General features: G+C 42.0%; 2 protein-coding genes across 5 annotated transcripts in view; one reads left to right on the top strand and one right to left on the bottom strand.

Annotated features, from left to right (window-relative positions):
• FIRRM (FIGNL1 interacting regulator of recombination and mitosis) overlaps window positions 1–14,680 on the top strand; it is a 61,998-nt gene extending 47,318 nt beyond the window's left edge. For both annotated transcript variants that reach the window (XM_016191976.2, XM_060197926.1), the window contains exons 17-24: window positions 1,248–1,433; window positions 5,002–5,124; window positions 6,560–6,655; window positions 10,482–10,595; window positions 11,939–12,043; window positions 12,475–12,555; window positions 13,537–13,650; window positions 14,402–14,680. In XM_016191976.2, coding sequence (XP_016047462.2) covers window positions 1,248–1,433; window positions 5,002–5,124; window positions 6,560–6,655; window positions 10,482–10,595; window positions 11,939–12,043; window positions 12,475–12,555; window positions 13,537–13,650; window positions 14,402–14,614 — 1,032 coding nt within the window. In that variant the 3' untranslated portion in view covers window positions 14,615–14,680. The remainder of the gene's footprint in view (window positions 1–1,247; window positions 1,434–5,001; window positions 5,125–6,559; window positions 6,656–10,481; window positions 10,596–11,938; window positions 12,044–12,474; window positions 12,556–13,536; window positions 13,651–14,401) is intronic.
• Window positions 14,681–14,727: 47 nt separating this feature from the next.
• SCYL3 (SCY1 like pseudokinase 3) overlaps window positions 14,728–24,286 on the bottom strand; it is a 42,361-nt gene continuing 32,802 nt past the window's right edge. For all 3 annotated transcript variants that reach the window (XM_060197927.1, XM_007531782.3, XM_060197928.1), the window contains 5 exons: window positions 23,835–23,974; window positions 21,673–21,857; window positions 19,343–19,514; window positions 15,981–16,633; window positions 14,728–15,332 (listed from right to left, as the gene is read on the bottom strand). In XM_060197927.1, the coding sequence (XP_060053910.1) occupies window positions 15,273–15,332; window positions 15,981–16,633; window positions 19,343–19,514; window positions 21,673–21,857; window positions 23,835–23,974 (1,210 nt within the window). In that variant the 3' untranslated portion in view covers window positions 14,728–15,272. The remainder of the gene's footprint in view (window positions 15,333–15,980; window positions 16,634–19,342; window positions 19,515–21,672; window positions 21,858–23,834; window positions 23,975–24,286) is intronic.

Raw genomic sequence — 24,286 nt, 5'->3', positions numbered from 1 at the left:
CCAGGTGTGCCACCACCTGCTTGCCTCTCCCCAAACTTATTTTTTCTACTTAAAACAAAAATCACATTAGGAGACCGGGCCAGTGGCACACCCAGTTATTAATCACACATACAACCAGGTGCACAGACCCCCACTCCCCAATGTAGGAGGTGTGCTTCACAAGCAGGAAAGCAGGTGTCTTTCTCTTCCCCTCCATACCTCCTCTCTCAATTTCTGTCTATCCTAATAGGGGGAAAGTATTTTCCCTATATAATTGAACCATTGTTTTTGCAGATTTTCTGTCAAACTTTTTAAAAATTATTTTCCTTTTATACCTAGTCTGTTAATAACTTGTCTTAGTATGGAGTTGGGCGGTAGCGCAGCGGCTTAAGCGCACGTGCCGCAAAGCGCAATTACCAACACAAGGATCCCAGTTTGAACCCCCAGCTCCCCACCTGCAGGGGAGTCGCTTCACAAGTGTTGAAGCATGTCTGCAGATGTCTTTCTCTCCCCCTCCTTTATCTTCCCTTCCTCTCTTCATTTCACTCTGTCCTATCCAACAATGATGACATCAGTAGCAACAATAATAACAACCACAACAGAGATGAAACAGCAAGGGCAACAAGGGGAAAAAAACAGCCTCTAGGAGCAGTGGATTCATGGTGCAGGCACCGAACCCCAGCAATAACCCTGGAGGCAAAAAATAATAATAGTAATAACTTGTCTTAACAAAACAGTATTTTGTTGTTAACATAGAAAGCACTCCAATTTGTTTAAGTAATGGGATGGATTTGCCAACCACACTGTTCTGGATTTTGGCTTATGTTTGTGAAATGAATTTTCTATGTTGTCTTTAAAAGAGCAGAGCCAGCTAGCCTTTAAGAAAAGTGAAGCTCTCTGACTTTTATGTGTATAATGCATAAATTTAAAGCCTGACTGAATTTAAAGGCTAACTGAATCACTTTTGCTGACATATTTTGGGGTATTACTTTGAACTGTAAGATGATGGATAAAATCTGAACAATAATAGATTTACTGGGTAGGAAGAATATGAAATTTCTGATGTAACAATGAAACACATGCTAAAGAATGCTTAGTGCATCTATTTTTCATTTGGAAATGCCACAAGAAAAATAATACATATTTGTATCACCTTGGTCTGACCCTTGTGACACTGGCTATTCACTGATGAAAATCTATTTAAAATGTTGCAAGGAAGCTTATGTTTAGGACAGTCTTACTCTTGTTTCTTCAACCATTTGTTTCAGGTGGAGTTTATCCAGAAATTCCCCCCCAAAGAAGCAGAGAATTTGCCTCTGTGGCAGCATATTTCCTTGCAAGCATTACCTGCTGAGCTCCGAGTACCAGCTGCACTGGAAATCACCAGAGCAGGCACCATGCAGTGCAGGAGGTGGCTGGGCAGCAGCCGCACTGTGGCAGACCTGGCATGTCTGGTGAGACAATAAAGTGGTTGCTTGGGTTCACTCTGTGCCTACTTGCTGAGCACTATTTAGTATTGGGAATGGGCAGTTAATAAAATAAGGATAGTCTGCCATTTAGGTTAGAACGTAGCACAATTTTCAGCTTTCTAGGGTCGAGGAGACGGCATAGCTATCACTTAAATGCAGAGAGGTCCCAGGTTTGATCCCCAGTACCACCACCAGCCACAGAGTTAAGACATGCTCTGCTCAAAAAAGGAAAGTCAGTGAGAAACTTAACTGTTATCTTGATGTTTAGGAACACCATAAAACACATTATGAAATACTTTATTTGTAATATATATTTTTTAATATTCTCTTTTGTTGCCCTTGTTGTTTTATTGTTGTAGTTATTGATGTCATCATTGTTGGATAGGACAGAGAGAAATGGAGAGAGGATGGGAAGACAGAGGGGGAGAGAAAGATAGACACCTACAGACCTGCGTCACCGCCTGTGAAGCGACTCCTTTGCTGGTGGGGAGCCGGGGGCTCGAACCGGGATCCTTATGCAGGTCCTTGCACTTTGTGCCACGTGCGCTTAACCCATTGCGCTACCGCCCAACTCCCTATTTGTAATATTTTTGCTGACATAAATGGCTCTTCTATTTGACAAGATACATCCTCCATTTCATGCAAAATTCCTCTGGATTTTTATGTACCTTTCTGTTTAGAATGCTTGTTAAAATAATTGAATAAAAAGACACCTTTAAGACATTTTTAAAATATTTAAGATTTAATATAGTACATGTAATTGACTTTTTTAAAATTATCTTTGTGTTGGGTTGGGTAGACAGCCAAAAATCAAAGAGAAGAGGTGGTAAAGTAGAGAGAAAGAGACACTTGCGGCACTGTTTCACCACTTGCAAAGCTTCCTTCCTGCAAGTGGGGACCAGGGGCTCAAACCCAGATCTTTGCACATTGTATCATATGGACCCAACCAGGTGTGCCACCACCTGGCCCCCATGTAATTGACTTTTCCAGCCTAGTGTTCATTTGCTTATTCATTCATTCATTCATTCAATAAGAATTCTGAGTATTATGTGCCAAGTTCTGCCCTAGGGATTAGAGAAATCCTCACTAACGGATTTACATTGTAGGTCAGCTGTGCACTATAAAATAAATAATATATTGGGTTGTGATATAAGCAGAGAGACAGGCTACTCAAGGGGCTGGGTGACTTTTAAATTATGAGTTCAGTGTTCTCTCAGGATATATACTCCAAACCTGAGTGTAAATGTGCTGCTATGCTGCTGGCATTTGATCATGATAATTTTTTTTTTTTTTGCCTCCAGGGTTATAGCTGGGGCCCAGTGCCTGTACCATAAATCCATTGCTCCTGGAGCCCATTTTTCCCCCTTTTGTTGTCCTTGCTGTTGTAGCCTTATGATTATTGTTATTGTTTATCTTGTCCCTGCAGGTGGGGAGCCAGGGGCTCAAACTGGGATCCTTATGCTGGTCCTTGCGCTTTGCGCTACATGCACTTAACCCACTGCACTACCACCCGACCCCCCATGATAAAATATTTTAAAATATCTACATGGGAAATAAGTTTTGATTTGCCTTTATTTGAGGAAAACATATACCTGATTAGAAAAAGTTTGTTTGGGCTTTACATTTATTATGCACTAATTTCTACCATAAAAACAGTACATCTTTTTTAAGGTAAAATAAAGCACCTCTTTTCTAAAATTGAATAAATCTTTAACCTGTGATCAAAATCTTAGCTTGACAAATCATTTAAGATTATTATTTAATTTTTAATTTTTTAAAAAAAATTTAAAGATTATTATTCCTTTTTATTAGAGCCCTGCTCAGCTCTAGCTTATGGGGATTAAATCTGGCAACTCTTAGCCTCTGGCTTGAAAACCGTTTGTATAACCATTATGCTTTCTCCCCAACCTCATTTAAGGCTTCTGTGTGCCTGGGGGATGTTCTGCAATAAAGCACAGAACTTGGCCTGCATATCTGAAGTTTGATCCCTGACCCTACATATGCCAAAGCAGAATGTTGCTTTGGTCATTTCTCATTAAAAAAAAAAAAAAATGCACACATGGCACAGAGTGCAGGTACCAGCCTAAGGATCCCGGTTCGAGTCCCCGGCTCCCCACCTGCAGGGGAGTCGCTTCACAGGCGGTGAAGCAGGTCTGCAGGTGTCTGTCTTTCTCTCCCCCTCTCTGTCTTCCCCTTCTCTCTCCATTTCTCTCTGTCCTGTCCAACAACGACATCAACAACAATAATAACTACAACAATGGGAACAAGGGCAATAAAAAGGAAATAAATATTTTTTAAAAAGTCAGGTGTTTTTTTTTTGTTGTTGTTTGTAGTATTTGTCAATGAAGATGGGTAAATAAAAAGCTGTAGGTTAATTTCCACAAACTCTAAGTCTAGCTGTTGAAATATAGTGGATAAAGGCAGCACGGCTGATCAGAATATTCTCCTGTGACCTCCACCTTCATCCTATCTAGACAAGTCTAGAAGTGTCACAGAGGTTTGGTAGGTAAGAATCCAGGCACCCAAAGATAGCTTGCCCAGTAGAGTAGATGCCTTACTATGTTTGAGGATCTAGATTTGAGCCCCATTAGCAATAGGAGCGCCACAGATAATGGAGCAGTGTTGTCATGCCTTCTCTCTTCCTCACTCCATCTTAAATTAAAAGAATGAAAAAGTTGGCCAGGGATTTGTGTAATTGTACATGCACAAGGCCCCAGCATCATTAAATAACAAATTCAGAAAAGATTGCTTTTATTTCAGATTCTAGATGGTATGCTTCTTTAAGTACTCTTATGTGCTTACTGAATGCATGGTCACTGTGGAACTTTAAAGATATACAACAATAAAAATCTAAAAACTTAAAATGAAGGTTAAGTTACATAATGTGAAAATGTTTAGTTGATGAATATTATAAATTAGCCATACAGAATATTTCTATCAACAGTGTTAGAGTATTATATAGTTTCATTTCAGTCATTAAATTTTCAGCCTAAAAGACAAAGGGTTTTTTTGTTTTTTACCAGAGCACTGTTCAACTCTGGCTTATGGTGGTACGGGGGATTGAACCTGGGACTTTGAAGCCTCAGCATGAGTGTTTATGTAACCATTTTGCTATCTCCCCCACCCTAAGAAAAAGATTTATTGGGGAATTGGGCTGTAGTGCAGTGGGTTAAGTGCACATGGCACAAAGCGCAAGGATCGGTTTAAGGATCCCGGTTCAAACCCCCGGCTCCCCACCTGTAGGGGAGTCACTTCACAGGCAGTGAAGCAGATCTGCAGGAGTCTGACTCTCTCTCCCTCTCTCTGTCTTCCCATCCTCTCTCCATTTCTGTCTGTCCTATCTAACAATGACGACATCAATAACAACAATAACTACAACAATAAAACAACAAGGGCAACAAAAGGGAAAATAAATAAGTATTAAAAAAAGAAAAAGATTTATTGGTTTTAATCAAATATGCTTGTGGAATTGTAAGAACTCACTATCTGGGAACTTGGACACCAACTCTGTTAAACTACTTTTAAATTCCAGTCCTTTTTCTTTTCTCTTTAGAATACAGCACTCTCTGCTTTGTTGGCTGTGTATAATTCTGCCAGTGAAGCTATGGATATTGGACAACAAACAGCAGTTATGGAAGTTGGGAGTCAACTTTGGGCCTTTTTAAGTACCAAACTGGTAAGGAAAGTAACTGATCATTTCTCTGAATAACAAAATAGTAGGAGAAAAAGAGAATAGTACTGAAATTTCTCTTGAGAGCAAAACGTGTCTATTTTCTCTAGGTAAGTGTTAAAATTTGTATAGAGTACTTGAAGTACCTATTTTTATACTCTTTCAGACCATTCTTATTAAAAGCGTCATAGAGAGGAGGTCAGGCAGTAGCACAGGGGGTTAAGCGCACATGGTGCAAAGCACAGAGACCAGCATAAGAATCCTGGTATGAGCCCTCGCTCCCCACTTGGCAGGGTACTTCAGGTGTCTATCTTTCTCTCCCCCTGTCTTCCCCTCCTCTCTCCATTTCTCTCTGTCCTATCCAACAACGATGACATCAATAACTACAACAATAAAAAAAATTTTAAAAAACAGGCAACAAAAGGGAATAATTGGGGCCGGGTGGTGGCGCACCAGGTTGAGTGCACATGTTACAGTGTGCAAGGATCCAGGTTCGAGCCCCTGGTCCCCACCTGCAGGAGGAAAGCTTCACAAGCGGTGAAGCAGGGCTGCAGGTGTCTCTGTCTCTCTCCCTCTCTATCACCCAGTTCCCTCTCGATTTCTACCTGTCTCTATCCAGTAAATAAATAAAGATAATTTTTTTTAAAAAAGGGATTAAGTAAATATTTTTTAAATAATTTTTAAAAAGCATCATAGAATTATATTTGTCAAATTAAAATGTAGTACAGAGACAATTCAGCTAGCCAGTTGACCCCTTGTTTTAAATGAAAAATCTTTTTCTGTTTTTTTCCACTCCCCTCTTAAATTGATAGAGCCCATCTCTGACTCACAGTCTTATATATTTGACCTGGGACAATGGAAAGATAACTGGCTTAGTAGTAGAAAGGCAGGTGAATGGTGTATAGCTGGTTTGGCCTAGTATTAGAGTGATATCTGGCTTGCAGTAGTTTAAAAATAATTAAAATCAAACATGATGTTTATTTTGCTGAAGGCAGCAGTCATCCTGCTGGGAAATAACAGAAGTGATTTTCAAATATTGTTTGATTGTCAAGGTTTACATACAGTCCACTTTCCTCACTGCAGGATTTTGGCTTCAACACAGCTTTTACCTAATTCCCACAACGTTGATCACTGTTTGGTATATAATTTACAGTATGATGGGAAATATAGAACAGAGTTTTATAGTTGACAAAGGTTATTAGATCTCCATCCAAGTTAAACCTAGGTTTGATTCATTATGGTTTCCTAGCCAGTGAACTTTCTTGCCCTTCTGATCAGTTAAATGGGAGTAACAATAGCTACCTAAATCTAATAGCTAGTAAGTGCCATAGAGATGTTTAGGTGTAATTAGTATGTTGCCTGATACATTAAAAATGCACATTAGAAGGCTATTATTACCATGTAATTGAAATTTTTCACTAAAAAAATGTTATTTCTTAAGTTAACAGGTCAGCCTTATATTCAGGAGACAATCGGCCTTTTACTTCCGTTAATGGGATTTTTCATTCAAAGCCTAGATCCTCAGCTTATAAGTCAGGTAAGAATAGTGAAATAAGTAATCGTTAAACTTGTGTGACCTAAGATAACTTTGTAGAAATGGTCCTTTGTAATGAATCCGCTCAGTTTTCTTGTCAACCCCTTTCTCATTTGAACTGAAGATAAACGTTACAGGTTTGCTTGTCCTACTAGGTCTTGTTTCTTCTAGCTTTTACTATAGTTAATAGTTTACTGTTAATAGTTTCAGCATTGGGAGTCCGGTGGTAGCGCTGCAGGTTAAGCACACGTGGTGCAAAACGCAAGAACCAGCTTAAGCCCCCAGCTCCCCACCTGCAGAGGAGTCACTTCATAAGTGGTGAAGCGGGTCTACAGATGTCGTCTTTCTCTCCCCCTCTGTCTTCCTCTCCCCTCTCCATTTCTCTCTGTCCTATCTAACAAAGACGATGTCAATAACAGCAATAGTAACTACAACAACAAAAAACAGTAAGGGCAACAAAAGGGAAAATAAAAAATCAGATTTTAAAAAAAAAACATTTCAGCATTGTCTTTCCAGTGAACTCAAAACCTGTTTGCTGGGGAGATAGTTCATCAGTAGAATGGGCATGTACTAGGAGACCTCTGCTTCATTCCTGGGACCACGTATATCAGCAATGAGTGGTGCTCTGGTCTCTTTATCTTATAAAAATGAAAGCTGATGGCTACCCTTAACTGTCCAATAAAGGTCTCAAAGACCTCTCTCTGAGTTAGGATTCATGTTGAGCCTTGCAGACCCAGTAGTTTCCAAAGCATTTTCGCAGTTGCAGGAGTGGAAAGTAACCATCAGACTTAAGAATCTTTATTGCCTTTAGTTTTGTTGTTGTGGTTATCTTTTATTCCATGTGTGTGTGTGTGTGTGTGTGTATTTTTTTTAACTAAAGCATTGTTCAGCTCTAGTTTATGGGAGTTCTGAGGATTGAATCTGGAACTTCTGCTGCCTCAGTCATGGAACTATAAACCACTTTGCTGTCCCCACTTCTTCACTGTTTAAGAGAAGCACTACTGAGTTTTCCCTCTAGCCCTTCAGCTTGCACAGCTGGAGCCACTGGATGGTAGTGTTGCTCAGTGAGGCCCTCTTTGCAAGTTCTAATGGAGAAAAAGGAGGGGCTGGGTGGTGGCACATCCTGGGTTAAGCACATATAATACCAAGGACCCGCACAAGGATCCGGGTTTGAGCCCCCATCTCCATCTGCAGGGGGAAAGCTTCACAAGTGGTGAAGCAGGTCTGCAGGCATCACTGTGTCTCTGTACTCTCAATTTCTCTGTGATTCAATAAAATGGAAAAAATGATCGCCAGTAACAGTGGATTTGTCATGCCAGTGCTGAGCCCCAACAATAACCCTGGAGGGGAAAAGGAAGAAATTTTTTCCTTTTTTTTTAAATCTCCATTATTATCACTGGTGCTCAGTGACTTATGATGGCTTTATTGTTCTAGTGGCTTTCCTTTTTTTTGCCCCCAGAGTTATTGCTAGGGCTTGGTGCCTACACTACAAATCCACTGCTCCTGGAGGCCACTTTTTCCCATTTTGTTGCCCTTGTTGTTGTTGCTGTTGTTGGATAGGACAGAGAGAAATTGAGAGGGGAGGGGAGACAGAGAGGGAAAGAAAAATAGACACCTGCAGACCTGCTTCACCACCTGTGCCAGGATCCTTACGCCAGTCCTTGTGCTTCCCACCATGTACTATTAACCCACTGTGCTACCACCCGGCCCCCCCCCCCTTTTTTCTTTCTGATAGACACCTGCAGCACTGCTTCACTGCTCATGAGAAATATAAACTTAATCTGAAACTTTGCCACTTTGGGATGAGTCCGTACTCGATAAACTTGATCCCCCAAAATTAATTGCTGGTTTTAAGCTTATGTTTACATAAGTCACATAAAAACTGGCAGTCATTACTAGCCTTCAAATACTGGGTTGTCTGAAAAGTTGTGATGCATGATGAAATAAAACACTAGGGGAATTAGCTAGCATAATGGTTGTGCAAAGAGACTCTTGTACCTGAGACTCCACAATCCCTGGTTCAATTTGTTGTAACACCATAAGCCAGAACTGAGCAGTGCTCTGATAAAGAAAAAAGGAAGGGCAAAATAATATATCATGACCTTTCCAGCAACCCAGTAGTACAGTTCTGGGGTAGGAGAGGCAATCCTGCAAAGAAAGATAAAAGATCCGTGCAGAGGGTAGATAGCATAATGGTTATGCAAATGGACTCTCATGCCTGAGGCTCCAAAGTCCCAGGTTCAACCCCATGCACCACATTAAACCAGAGCTTAACAGTGCTCTGATAACAAAAAAAGAAAGATAAAATATCTGATCCCTGTATGTTTGGACAAAGAGGGCTGGGGGCGGGCAGGGCACAGCATAAGGAGAATAGGAGATGTCACATATATATGGTGGAAAGTGAAACTGTAGTTCCTGTGAGTGGGTTGTACAGAAGGAGAGCTCTACATTAGCATTTATAAATTGAGTGTGCTTTTAAAAATGTATTTACTAATGAAAGAGTAGAGGAAGAGAACCAAAGCATCACTCTAGCACCTGCAGTGTCAGGGATCAAACTCAGAACTTTATGATTTCAAGTCCAATGCTTTATCCATTGCGTTGCTTCACTGGCCACTGGGTATGGCTTTTAAATTACTGTATATGTCACATAGACTAAGAGTGGAGACTAAGACTGCTGTAAATAGACTGAATGTAGCAATTTGTTGAGTCTGAAATTTTTTTTAATTATTATTATTTTTTTTGGTGTGGTGGTGTGGAGGATTGAACCTGGGACTTGAGAGCCTCAGGCATGAAAGTTTCTTTGCATAACCATTACGCTATACCCCCACCCTAAAATTATTTTTTAAAAGATTTATTCATGGTTTGGGGAGATATTATAAAGGTTATACAAAGACTTAGAAGCCCATGGCTCTGATGTCCCAGATTCAAACTCCAGCACCACAAGCCAGAATTGAGTAGTGTTCTGACTTTCCTCTCCCTCTGTATCATCTTTCTCATTCAAATATCCACCACCACCACCCCAAAAAAAATGTATTTGAGAGAGAACCAGAACCTAACTCTGGCACTTGGCAGTGCTGAGGATCAAACCGGGAACTGCTTGAGAGTTCAAGACTTCATCCACTCCACCACATAATGTTAATTGTGCCCACCTTTATAAAAAATATGCTGGGAGTCGGGCGGTGGCGCAGCGGGTTAAGCGCACGTGGCGCAAATCACCAGGACCTGCATAAGGATCCCAGTTCGAGCCCCCGGCTCCCCACCTGCAGGGGAGTCGCTTCACAAGCAGTGAAGCAGGTCTGCAGGTGTCTGTCTTTCTCTCCTCCTCTCTGTCTTCCCCTCCTCTCTCCATTTCTCTCTGTCCTATCCAACAACAACGATATTAATAACCACAACAATGTTAAACAAGGGCAACAAAAAGGAAAACAAATAAAAATTTAAAAATATATATATATACGCTAAAGTTTTGAATTTCAAAATAATTTTCCACTTACAACAATTACTCCTTTATAGAAGACTTCATTTCAATGTTTGCATAAATTAGTGACACACCAACTTCCCTCCTTCAACATAAAAGCTAAGGATTCATACTCTTTCTATAGTTTTTCAGGAACATATATTTTTGCTTTGTAAGAATTTGACATGCTGGTTGGTAAGGATATTCTAATAATTTGGTTGGCAATCTGATTTTCTTATCAAATTCCACCTATAAAGTTGAAACTTAAAAGGTGTTCAGTTATTCTGGGGTTTGACTTCACTCCTTATATTCGGCTTAATAGTTCTATGCCCAACAGAATATTTATTTCATTTTAACTGTCTTTTCCATCTCTAGGTAGTAACTTTGCAAAACTCGCTACTTAAATTGGAGCCTCTGGACTACATTTGTTTGGCAGTGCTTGATTTTGTATCTTCTCTTGGGAAATTTTTTATATCTGAAGCTATCCAGGTAATATATTTTTTCATATAGATAGCAATTGTGAAGGAAGGGAAACACCTGCAGCACTACTTCACTCATGAAGTTTCCCCCTGCAAGTAGGGGCCAGGGCCTTGATCCAGGGTTCTTCACCATAATATGTGCTCTACCTGATGTTCCACCTCCTGGCCCCTGCAATAAATACTCTTAAGTCTACTTTTCTCGTGTTATTAGAAGCAAAGTTTCTAGAACTAATTACTAAGAAACTTGTATGCCTTTAATTTCTGGAATTCTGTGGGCTGAGTGAAAACTAGGAGGAAATGTGTTTTGTGGAGAGAAGGATTACTATTAGAATCAAATATTTGGATATAGGGGAGTCGGGCGGTAGCACAGTGCGTTAAGCGCACGTGGCACTGAGCATAAGGACCAGCTTAAGGATCCCGGTTTGAGCCCCCAGCTCCCCACCTGCAGGGGAGTCACTTCACATGTAGTGAAGCAGGTCTGCAGGTGTCTGTCTTTCTCTCGCCCTCTCTGTCTTCCTCAAGGGAAAAATTTAAAAAAAAAAAAAATCTGGATATAGAAACATAGCATTGGCTGTAATCTAAAATTCTTGGTCCAGTTTGGCTTTAGTACACAAGAGTTCTAAAGGAAGGAAGACATATCTTGTAGGAAATAGTTTCTAATAAAGAAATTTGATGATTGATTGAAGTTATTCTCTAGGCTTTTTATTCATAAGAAGGAGCTAAAGATTTACTAGTGCAGTCTCAACCTTGGCCTCATGTGTAAGGAATCTGCTCGGCCTACTGATGCACCCTGATATGTTAGGTTTTTTCATAAGTGGATACTGATAAATTCAAAAGACCCTTGCACTTGAGCTCTATTTTTAGCACAAAAGATATTCCAAAATGCAACTTCACTTCTGCATTTTACTCATCAGCATTACAATTCCAAGATGATATTTACTCATTGATTAATTTATTCAAGGTAAAACAAGAATTCTCACTGTGCCAGGCACTGTTTTAGCCACTGGAGATTCAGTAAGGAGCCAAATGAGTCTGTCATATCCCACTCAATCCCTCCACCTCTAGAGGCAGCAAGCTGATGAAGGGAGCCACAGACCATACTGAAGAGTAGGGTGAGCTACGCGGAGAGAAAGTATAGATGTGGGGCCTAGTAGGAGGGGACACATGAGCAAAGACTGGAGCTGAGTGAGCAAGCCCAGGTTGCAGGTGTTGGGGGAGAGAAAGATAAGGGTCTGTTTAGAACTTGGACTTTGACTTTAGGGAAATGGGAGGCTCTGGAAGGGTTTGAGCTCACTGGGTCAGAACTGTGGAGACTTACTAGACACATTAAATATATTCTGGTTCTCTTTTCAGAACAAAATCCTACCCAACTTGTCTTCTATTTTTGCTTCGCTACTAGCCCACAGAAACTGGCTTCTAGAGCAACATACCTTGGAGGCATTTACCCAATTTGCTGAGGCAAGTACAAAACCAGCCTATCGCAATGACCTCAATCTATTTCCAGAGCATTATTGAGCTGCTTTTGTACCTTAATGGTTTCTAAAGAGATAATGCTAATATGTTTGGTGGAACTTAAGCCTGAGTCATTTAAAAAATGAACCAACTTCCCTAATATTCTGTGTTGTAGCTTTAAAACTCAAGGTCCTTCTGGGCTGAAAACAATACATTTCATCTTAAACACTCAAAGGGTTAGGCTGATGAGCAGCCCTGAAGTATACATGGCTACTCTTTCTGAGTAGCCATGCATTTGTCATACCAGGGCACCCAGAGAGCAGTGTCCTTTGAATATCCTCTGGCACTGTTTTCTTGTATTAAGGTAGCTTTTACAACTCAATGTTTTTGCAAGTTATTGAAATATATTAAAATGTATTTTACCAATCTTTTGCCAGGGAACAAACCATGATGAGATAGTTCCACAATGTCTCAGTTCTGAAGAAATCAAGAATAAAGTTGTGGCCTTTCTGGAGAAGGTATGTTCATTTATATAGACTTCCTGTAGTTGTGTAGTTTCCTTTTTCATCACTTACCTCTTTTAAAGCCAAGTTAAACACATTTTTCACAAAGGCAAAGCTACTTTGTAGTTTGGTACTGCAGCCAGTTCAGCAGTGAGGTGACTATTGAGTGCTCTCATGACTTAACACCCAAAGAGGAAGGAAGCCTCAGTCAATATTGTTAAATTTGGGGCTTCTTTCTCCTGCATTAGGCTGACCAAAACCTCATCCATCACACTGGAATTTTCTTTTGTTTATTATTGGATAGAGACAGAAAAATTGAGAAGGGAAGGGAGGGGGGAGATAGAGAAGAAAAGAAACACCTGCAGCTCTGCTTCACCACTTATAAAGCTTTCCCTCCTGCAGATATGAGGCAGGGTCTTGAACCCAGGCCCTTGCACACTGTAATGTGAGCACTTAACCAGGTACTCATCCACCACCTGGCCCCCATCACACTGAAATTATCAGTGTTTTTCTTAAATTCAAACTATTGATGTGCTTGGCTCCCACATTTGTGCACTTCAAAATTTATATGGAGGTAATATTAGGATGTAAGAATTCATTAGAACACTAACAGCATTTAAAACCATGAATTTCGAATACCAAGAGAAGATGAATTATGGTTTCTGCTTCTCACTATATACCCATTACTAAACTAAGCTCTGCTGTATATGTGTGCATATGCTGAATTTTAAGAGTGTGTACATGGCTACTTTTACCAATTTCTCACATTTATAGTGTAAGGTCAGCAAATTCATTTCTTCTGTAAAAAAAGAAAATACTGAGCACTGCTCAGCTCTGGCTTGGGGTGGTGTGAGGGATTAAACCAGGGACTTCAAAGTCTAAAGCATGAAAGATCTGCACAACTATTATGTAATCATCTCCACACTTATGTTTTTTCTGAGTGTTGCATTCCTTGAGGTCTAGCAGAGAATGCTAATAGGCTGCTCTCTCTGTCAGACCGGGTTTATCGATGAAACAGAGCCTGCAAGAGTGGAACGAGTAAAACAGGAAAAAGGCATTTTCTGGGAGACCATTGCTAAGGTTGCTGAAGTAAAGTGGTCATCTTTACAGGTACAGACTACTGCTCCCTATGGGAAACCCTAATAGGAACAATTCTGCCCTTACTGCCAAGAGAAAAATCAGACCTCAAATTGAATAACCATTTAAATCTATGCATGTGGACTGCTTTATGATATAGCTGCTGTTCTTTGTAGTTCACATTCTTCTTCCAGGAAGGTTAGGAACCCACCGAATGCTTGCTTTAGATATTACTAACTGTGAGAAAACCTGTAAACTTCCTCACTTATCAAGCTAGATTCAAGTTTTTTTTTAATTATTGGATAGAGAAAAAAATTGAGAGGGGAGTAGGAGATAGCTAGAAGAAGAACCACTTGTGAAGCTTTCCCCCTGCAGGTGTTGTGTATTGTAACATGAGCACTTAACCAGGTGCACCACCACCTGGCCCCTTCCACTGAGGATATTCTAAATACTGTTTTTTTTAGCATATTTGGAATAGTCATCTACAAAAGGAATAAACATTCTGGTAACCTAGCTAAAATTATTAATAGAGAACAAGGGGCCAGGTGGTGGTACACCAGGTCGAGAATATACATTGCCATGTTCAACGACCCGGATTCAAACCCCTGGTTCACACATGAAGGGGTGATACAGCACTGCCTCTATCTCCCCACTTAGCTCTCAATTTCTCTGTCCCGTTGAATTAAATACTTGTCTTTTTTGTTTTCCTTTTTTTCACTTGATTTTTGTTTTATGATTTTAACATCATATATCCCTCTCCTCCCCCCCCCTCCCCATTTACCAGCCTTTCGCAAAGAGAGCCCGGCTCGAGTGCTCCCTGGAGGAAGAGTATAGAGCAACATGCCAGGCTGCAGCTGAGGCCCTAGAGGACCTAGAGCTCTTACTACACAAGTCTCCTGCTCCGGACTGGCTCCTCCCAAGACTGGAGGGGCTCCAAGGAAGGATGGAGGGGCTGAGATGCAGGCTACTCCAGAGCAAACATGCACCTTCTCCCTAGACAAAACTGGGGGGGAGGGGGCTTGCCATCCCATAGTCTGTCTTGTAAATAAAAACACTGATGTAATTGTGGCTGTACATGTTCTAGCACATATAAAGCAACTTTTGTAAAGATTTAGAATCTAGCGAAAATAGTCTTTATTGGACATTCAGAGAACAAGATTGTAGGGGTTATTTCTCATTACAAACTTTGGTACAATGTAATAACAAAGAACAGTCAGTAACTGCTCAGATCCCACAGGACCATTTTCTCCACAACTGTAAACAAACTGCTTAAGGAAGCCTTAGCAATTTAGAATTATTTGTATGCTTTACAGCTAAAATCATTTTTAGTAAGTTGGACTTCATAATAGAGCTTAATGAAATGGCACAGAATTAAGCTAATCCGCTTAAAATTTTGTATCTGTTTTCTTTATTTTCCTACTGTCCTGAAAAATAGTAAATCCAACCTTTCTGCAGCCACTTCTCAACAAGCTGGTCTCAGACCCAGCTCCTTCTCTGACATCACCAGGAACCCACAACCTGGAAAACAGTTCCCCTCTGGCATGGAAAAACAGGATGCTTTGGGTTTTCTCATCTGCAGAGCCTGCTTTTGAGGTATTAGTTTGATTTTTTTTTTAAAGGAATCCTTTTTCCTAATGTGTAACTCACACCTGTTGTCACCAGTTCGTATCTTCCCAGTTGAGCTCCCCTTCTTCTCCCCAGCCTTCAGACTCTCCCTGCAACAAATCAAGCCATGTTTGAAAATTCAGGTATTTTAAGGGGCATAGCATTTGCCTTTTTGTTCTTTCTTTTCACCTAATAGAAAAGAGAGAAATGGGGGGAGATAGAAAGGAAGAGACAGAGAGATACTTGCATCCCTGTTCCACCACTCGTGGAGTTTCCCCCCTGCAGGTGGGGACCAGGAGCTTGAACTCAGGTCCTTGCACAAGACAAAGAGCTCAACCAGGTGTTACCACCCAGCCCCCTCTAGCACCTACTTTTTAATGACAAAAAACATTGGGCTTATTAAATAAGAAGGTTTCCACTATTACAAAACCACATTATTAGAAACTTTACTTTTCAAATACCACTTGATTATTCTGTTGAAACTAGAGGGAAGGAAGTGTGCTAACAGCAGCTCACTGGGGCTTCCCATCCTTCACTAATGATTCAAAAATACTTTCTATTGGAGAAGCAATCCTAGGAACATTCTAAGCCATGATCTTGGGTTCTAGTAAGACATAGTGTGCCCAGATGTCCCCAAGCATCATTCCACTTTTCTGGGGAAGGACTATCCTAGTTGTGCATGTTCATCTTTCCCTCATTAGGAAACAGTAGCTGTTTGTTACTAGAAGTGGAACAGTGTAGCTGAAGGAAATGCTCACCTCTGGAATTTCTGCTGCAGCAAATTTGGAGGAAAACTGCATCCCTGGTGAGATGTCATCCATGTTGGAAACCCCATCTGTCCTCAGTTCAGGTAAAATAAGAATAGCAGCTGGAGGCTTAATTTCTGGGACCATATCAGCAAACCAGTCCAACTCAGGCTCTTGCACTAGCTTCTTTTTCACCTGAATGGTAAATTCCTCTCCCAACCCCAGTTCTGATGGAGCTTTAAGGAGCCTTTCTTGTGATGAGAGTCTGGGGGGCTTGGTTTGATCGGGGTTCCTTCCTGGTGCAAGACTGCCCTCTTCAGCTGAGCTTGATTTCAAAGGCTCTTTGGTGACAGACAGTGGATGAGGTGTCATCTCTCTTGAGATGACCTCACCTCCTGGGCTCCTGGCAGAACTTGAACTACTGGGCTCACAGTCAACCCAAGTTGCCTCAGCTCTTAAGTTAGGAAGCAGGGATGAGGTGGCCTCAGAGGTGGGCCATACCTGTATTTTGACAGTTTTGTTCTCAGATTCCTCTGGCTCACTCCAGTCAGGCCATTCCTCAGACTTTCTAGGACCTGATGCAGGATTTTCATTGTCTCCTGAGGTACTTTTCACATCTGAGATTCCATTCATGGGACACTTTATAAGCTGAGAAAATTGATCACCTGTTGGAAATGTGGGTTAAGAGCAAACAAAGTATTTAGGGGATTAGCACTGAAAGGAGTTTTTGTTTTAATTTGTTTGAACCCCAGACTTCAGAGATCCAGATTTTTTTTTTTTTTTTTTTTTCTTTTTACCAGAGCACTGCTCAGCTCTGGCTTACAGTGCTATGGTGGATTGAACCTGGGAACTGAGCCTCAGGCATGAAGGGCTGTTTGCATAATCATTGTGGTATTTCCCCTACCCCCAGATGAAGTCTCTACTGAAGGGGAAGCATAACTGGAGTATCCAGCCTTTAGCCAATGTTGTGCTGAAACTTTGTATTCAGCAGACTGCCCTAAAATATAGTCAAGGCATCTCACCTGACTCTGCCCCTCACATATGGGCACAACTGAGAGAGTGCTTGCTGTGTTGAGGTACCAAAGTCAACAGTCTAGTGACAGTGGCCTAATTTTCCCACCAATTAGAAAAGGTAGGCAGGCATTGCTTAACAGACTCTAGGAAAAAAATACCTAAGTCAGCTACATAATTGCGCTTAACAATAGAAGAGCTATGCAACTGTGATAGTTCTACAAAAACTATGGCAGTCTTGCTGTGTTTGTTTCTCACCACTAATGACATGTTCTCGGAAGGAAGCATTGGGGGAAGAGCTAGAGACATCTTCTGATACAGGCTGGAGTGGCTGGGAGAATAGGAAGACAAAATGAAAGGGAGACCAAGTTGCTTCATCACTCAGTGGCCAAGCTACAGTTAGTGTTCAGGAAGAGTACACCACTGAGGAGACATGCCAACTGTGAAACAGCTTGTGTCCTCATAATGGTGACGGTATAGAATCTTTAGGGACCCTAGTTATATGTGTTTTTTCCCCCACCACCAGGGTTATCACGGGGGCTCAGTGCCTACAGGACAAATGCACCACTCTTGGTGGCATTTTAAGAGACAGAAATTGAAAGGGGAGAGAAGATGCTTGCAGTACTGCTTCATACCACTGCAGGTGGAGATCAGGGTGCCTGGTAAGGCTGTGCACTGATGAGCTCTACCTGGCCTAAAATTAATATTCTTTCTGACTTTATATAACCACCAAAATTTTGATTTTTGAATCCAAGCACATCACGTGTCCTTAACTTTTATCTTTTTATCTTTATTTATTTGATAGCCAGAAGTTGAAAGAAAGGGCGAGACACGAGCAGCCCTGTTTCACCACTCATGAAGCCTCCCCCCTGCAGATGGGGAATAGGGGCTCAAACCAGGACTTTGCACATTATAACATGTGCTCAACCAGGTTTACCACCACCCAGCCCCGAGTGTACTTAATATCCACAAGTTACCATCTCTAATTCCCAAATGGGGTAAAGTCTCTTGGAGCTGAGAGTACTTACCAAGTAGGATGCATGGCTTACCATGCACCTGATCTAGATTCAAACTCCAGCACCACATGAGAAAGTTGTAGTAGGTATCTGAATGAAAAGGTAGGCTTGGGAGTGTGGAAATTGTACCTGCACACAGCCTCCAGAGTGTCACAAAAAAGGAGTGTAGCAGTTTACTAGGATGTTCATACCCAAGCAGACTGGCATTAGTTAGGGTTCTAGCTTAAGAGGGAGGGTACACAGCCTGAAGGAAGGCTAGAATGCCCCCTCTGTCACTATTCTTAACTTTTTTTTGGCCACCAGTTTTAGTGCTAAGGCTTGGTGCCTGCATGACAAATCCACCACTCCTACAGACTATTTCTTTTGAGGGAGGGGCAGAAAGGGAGAGGAAGAGACACCTGCACCACTACCTCATGGCATGAAGCTTCCCCTCTTCAGGTAGAGACTAGAGACTTGAACCTGAGTCCTTGGCACACATGTGCTCTACTAGAAGCTCCGCCACCTGGCCACAGTTTTTCTTACATTGTCCCAGGATCTCCTTAATGCAGATTTATTTCATGTAAACCAGTTTTCGCCCCCCCCTCCTTTTTTAGCCTGACTATACAAGTAAATGGGAAAGTCTTCCTAGCCCACAACCCCACACACCTCCTTTGTCCCCTCAAAAGGGCTGTTTTTGCTTAGAAATGGAGAAGAGAAACCAAGATATGACTCCAGCACATTGAGGCACAGATTGGGAGCTTCATTCAGGCACATAAGCCCTGCATTTTACTAGCTGAGCTATTTCTTATGCCTACCTATTTTTATATTACTTAAATTGATGAGCAATGCAGGAGAATTATTTTCCCTTTTGTTGCCCTTGTTGTTTATTCATTGTTGTTGTCGTTAGATAGGACAAAGAGAAATGGAGAGAGATGGGGAAGAGAAAGATAAGAGACCTGCAGATCTGCTTCATCGCCTGTGAGGCAACTCCCCTGAAGGTGGGGAGCCAGGGGCTCGAACCAGGATCCTTATGCTGGTCCTTGCACTTTGCACCACCTGCACTTAACCCGCTGCACTACCGCCCAACTCCCAATGCAGGAGAATTAATGGCTAAGTGTTGGACTTTCTTAAAAAACAAAGCCTTTAGTTCAATCTCTGGCTCCCTTACTGCCTCTCATTTCATAAATCATCTTTTAAAAAGGGGTCAAATTACTCCCACTATTAAAATTGACTTCTAGGAATTAGAGAGGTAAATGACTATCCATGTATCACTGGGCTAAACACAGACACCTGTATTATTTATATAGCTAGAAGCCTAATTGTCAGGTTAAAACATAGAGAATAAAAAGGACCTTCTATCCTCCTTACCTTCTGGGGAAAGGTCAGTTGTTTTTGTAAAACTTGGAGCAGTGCGTTTGAAGATCTTGGTCCTCTCTCCCCCCACAACCACGTCAGGTCCAAGTAAAGATACCAGCACAGCCAAGCTGTGGAGAGTGATGGCCACAATGGAATCGCTGGTGTCCCGAAGGCCCAGTAACACCTAGGAATGAGTTGGGCATATTCTAAGTGAATAGTTCTCAGACCAGTATTTTTCCTTCTCAATCCAGCATAATACACCAGTAGAACACTCACTTTACCTTACCAAGGACTTGGGTTCAAGATACATGATGTCTCTCTTCTTTCTCTAGCTTAAGTCCACCAGAAGTGGAGTAAAGTAGAATCATGCAGTCAGAGCCCCAGAGATAACCCTGGGGGTGGGGGGAGCTGGAAGACCCAAGTTCAAAGCAGTAGCTCATCAGGTAGGGCCATCATCATGTATGAGACCCCAGCTCAGCCCCTCCCAAAAAGTACAGCAAGCAATTAATGTATACAGTATATACAACTGGGGAAAGAGCTCAGCACTGGGGTGCCTTAGGTTCCTGGCTTAAACACCAGGACTGCATGTACCATGGTGATGCTCTGACTTCTCACATGAAACTTATCTTTTTTTAAGTGGACAAATGCATTAGGCGTAACTCAGAATTCTATTAACAAGAGCTGATAAAATAGCTCATTTGGATGGTGGCTGCTTTGCCAAGTGCAAAGGTCAGACTCCAGCCCCCATAGTGTTCTGTGTCTGTCTTCACCTTCCCTCCCCTGTGGTAGGACCAGTCCACAGCTCACATTCTCCAGAGCCTCTGGCTGCTTTCCCCACAGTTGCCCTCTCAGCTTTTTTTTTTCCCCAAAAAAAAGTTTTTTTAATATTTATTTTCCCTTTTGTTGCCCTTATTGTTTTATTGTTGTAATTACTGATGTCGTAGTTGGATAGGACAGAGAGAAATGGAGAGGACGGGAAGACGGGGGGTGGGGAGAGAAAGACAGACACCTGCAGACCTGCTTCACCACTTGTGAAGCAACTCCTCTGCAGGTGGGGAGCTGGGGTTTGAACCAGGATCCTTACACCGGTCCTTGTGCTTTGCACCATGTGTGCTTAACCTGCTGCACTACCGCCTGACTCCTTATCTCCTCAGTTTTACAACCTGAAAGATGAGACACTTGTCCTGTAAAACTACCTGATGTAAATGACACTTGCCTCAAATTGAGCCAGTTAAGACCAGAACTGAGAAAGCAGTCATTTCTGTGGTCTACTTAAAACAAGGGTGTAAAGTGGAAACTTGAGACAGCCATGTATGTGCAAAACAAGGAAAAACCAGTTACAAAACAGAACAGAGAGAGGAAAGAGACAAAACCACATAGCTGTGTGCCCCCAAGCATGGCTCACTCATCAGGCTATGACAGCCTATTACCTCTCTTCAGCTCCTTTATGTGAGCTTATCTTGCCACCAGAAGAACTTTAAGAGCATCACATACAGCTATCAAGAGATGTTTTGCTCCAGGTTGGCAAAGATATACCAATGAGGGTATATGTTTGCCTGTATATAGGTAAACTCTGGTCTCAGCCCTGCTAGGAAATCTTAGGGGGAAAAAAAACTGGTACGGTTAAACTGACAGGATTTCCTCATGTGTCTAAGATCAAGTTTCCAACAGATTAAATAATGATCAGGACAATGCTACGGAGATAAAGTATGTTCTTTAAAGATCAGAATTTGGGGCAAAGATTTTTTAAAAATATTTATTCCTTTTTGTTGCCCTTGTTTTATTGTTGTTGTTATTGATGTTGTTGTTGTTGGATAGGACAGCGAAACGGAGAGAGGAGGGGAAGACTGAGGGGGAGAGAGAGACACCTGCAGACCTGCTTCACTTGTGAAGCAACTCCTCTGCAGGTGGGGAGCCGGGGGCTCAAACCAGGATCCTTAAGCCAGTCCTTGTGCTCCACTCCACCTGCACTTAACCTGTTGCACTACCGCCTAACTCCCTAGAGGCAGATATTATAGCACAGCTTTCTTCAAGTTCGCAAAGCCACACACATAAAAATATATATATATATATAATCTTTATTGGATAAAGATGGCCAGAAATTGAGAGGGAGACCTCATCACTATTTACAAAGCCTTCCCCCTGCAGGTGGGGACTGGGGGCTCAAACCCGGGTACTCACACAATGTAACATGTACTCCACTCGGTGCACCACCACCTAGCCCCAAGCCACAAAATATTTTGTCTTGTGTAAGGGGGAGAAAAAGCATTTTTGTTCATACTATCTCATCTCACTGTTGACCAAACTGCTATCTCTAGCCTCCCACCTTGTCCCCATCTGACCTGAGGCAGGATGACTCTCCTTAGCTGTTCCTGGGAGAAGTGGCCCACATATGCCTCCAGGTGTGACAGCAGTACCAAGCGCACATGCTCCTCGTGCACCTCGAACAGCCGCAGCAGCACGGGGATCACCCGGGCCTGGAACAAGGCTGGGGACAGCAGGCAAGGTGCTTCTCCCTGGGTACAGTCTGCCCCCACCAGAGGGTATCCCCAAGGAAAGACACACAAGTCAGTTTAGTGAGCAGAGCAATGAATCCCAAACTCAAATCTTTTCCCTGAGTTGGCTTATAGGTTTGACCATTAGCACATGTGAAATGGCTGTCAAAGATTTAATGTGCTAGAAAGCAGGTGTTTCAGTAGAATTCTGAATTAACCGCTTTTCATATATATCAAGTTGGGGCAGCTTTTTCAGATCCTGTGAGGTGGAGAGAGAAGTGACAGCACTGAAGCAGCCATCAGTGTGATGGGGGTCAAGGCTTGAACTGGCTTGTGCACACTGCAAAGCAGTACACTATCCACGAAGTGAGCTATTTTATCAGCCCTCAGTGAGGGCTTTACTACTAGATTTGACAATCTGTTGCTATAGTTTTTACTGTTCAACCAAGTGTTAAATACTACAAGACTTAAACCAGGGAGTTGGGTGGTAGTGCAGCAACTGTTGCGCAAAGCGTAAGGACAAGTGTAAGGATCGTGGTTCAAGCCCCCAGCTCCCCACCTGCAGGGGAGTCACTTCACAGGCAGTGAAGCAGGTCTGCAGGTGTCTGTCTTTCTCTCTCCCTGTCTTCCCCTTCTCTCTCTATTTCTCTCTGTTCTATCCAACAACGGCATCAATAACAACAATAAAACAACAAGGGCAACAAAAGGGAATAAATAAATATTTTTTAAAAAGAATCCAGTAGTATAATGATGCTTATGAAAAGGAAACATGCATCAGAGTGACATGAGAACCTGTGAAATAACCCTGTCCTAGCTGTCCCAGAAGTAGATCAGTTTATAGCGCCACTTTAAAAACTTGCCTAGGCAGAAGTTGAAAAACAAGATCAGAAACGAAAACACAAGTAGAACCTGAAATGTAATTGGCATATCGCACCAAAGTAAAAGACTCTGGGGTGGGTGGGTGGGGAGAATACAGGTCCATGAAGGATGATAAATGACATAGTGGGGGTTGTATTGTTAAATGGGAAACTGGGGAATGTTATGCATGTACAAACTATTGTATTTACTGTTGAATGTAAAGCATTAATTCCCCAATAAAGAAATTTTTAAAAAATTCAGATAACATGAATCTATATTCAAAATTCTAACAGGTATAGTAATATTATAGTCTTTTAACTACGTTAGCATCTTGAGTGCTAGAAAGTTAATAACCTCATTTTATATTAAGATAAAATGCAAGTTCCAAGAAGTAGATCAGTGCTTTCTTTTTTCATTTTATTTTCCAGGGGAAATAGACACTTGTAGCACTACTTCACCACTGGTGAAGCTCATGCCCAGGGGGTCCTTGCTCATGTTAACATGTACACTCAACCAAGTGTGTGCCACTGCCTGGCCTACTACCTCTGTTTTTCAGTCTTTCCAGGAAATAGACTGTGCTTGGCAGGTGAGAGGCACATGTCTGAATGACTCACTGAAAACAAGGCCTTTTCTTACAACTAGTCCTTTGATGTATTTTTATACTAACTCCTCACTGCAGCAAAACTTACTCTCCAGGAAGCTGCTCCTGGACTTACTACAAAAAAAAATTCACCTTGGGCACACTACCATGAGCCAGAGTTGTGCATATGGTGAAAAATGGGGATGGGGAGGACGATGGGGGCCAGTAGAGCATACATGTTACAGTGCACAGACTAGAGTTCAAACTCCCAGCTACAGAGGGTAAGCAGGGCTGCAGGTGTCTCCCTCTCTTTATCCACTCCCCCCCACCCCGTCTCTCTCAATTCAAAAATAAATTAAAGGGGGCTGGTGGTAGCACACCTGGCTGAGTGCACGTTACCATGTGCAAGGACCCAAGTTCGAGCCCCTGCTCCCCAACTGCAGCTTCACGAGTGGTAAAGCAAGGCTGCAGGTGTCTATCTCCCCCTTCCTCTCTTATTTCGGTCCCTATCAAATAAATAAATATAATAAAAATAAAATACCTGCCATTTAAAAATTAATTTAAAAGTCACCTTTTTTGGGGCCAAGCAGATGAGGAAGAAAGCTCTTAACAGCTACTGGTTCTGCAAACACCAACTGATTCAACAGAAGAGGCACCAACCGTGAGGCTATCAATTCTTCTGACAAGCAGCTGACTCTGTCCAGCAGAAACCTGAGGGCATAGGAGGAGAACTGGGACACAGCTACTCACTCTCTGCTCAGACACACAGCCTTTCCCATGACAACCAAACAGCCACACATTTGAAATACAGCTAGAGCAAGAATAGATCTAAACCTGTGAACAGGTTTGTCCCAAGGTATTAATGGAAAAGGCAGGTGTGCTCCTCCCTCACAGTGAATCCATACAAGGAAAGGGATTCAACAGCCTCCCCTTTACTAACACATGTTCTCCTTTCCCCCCCCAAGAAGCTAGAGTTTCACGTGAATAAAAGTTAAAGGCAACATGATGGTTCTGCAAAGACTT

Source organism: Erinaceus europaeus, chromosome 9, assembly GCF_950295315.1.
Source record: "Erinaceus europaeus chromosome 9, mEriEur2.1, whole genome shotgun sequence".
Classification (NCBI taxonomy): Eukaryota; Metazoa; Chordata; class Mammalia; order Eulipotyphla; family Erinaceidae; genus Erinaceus; species Erinaceus europaeus.
Note: the sequence above shows the minus strand (reverse complement) of the source record. Positions and strands in the feature narration are given on the sequence as shown.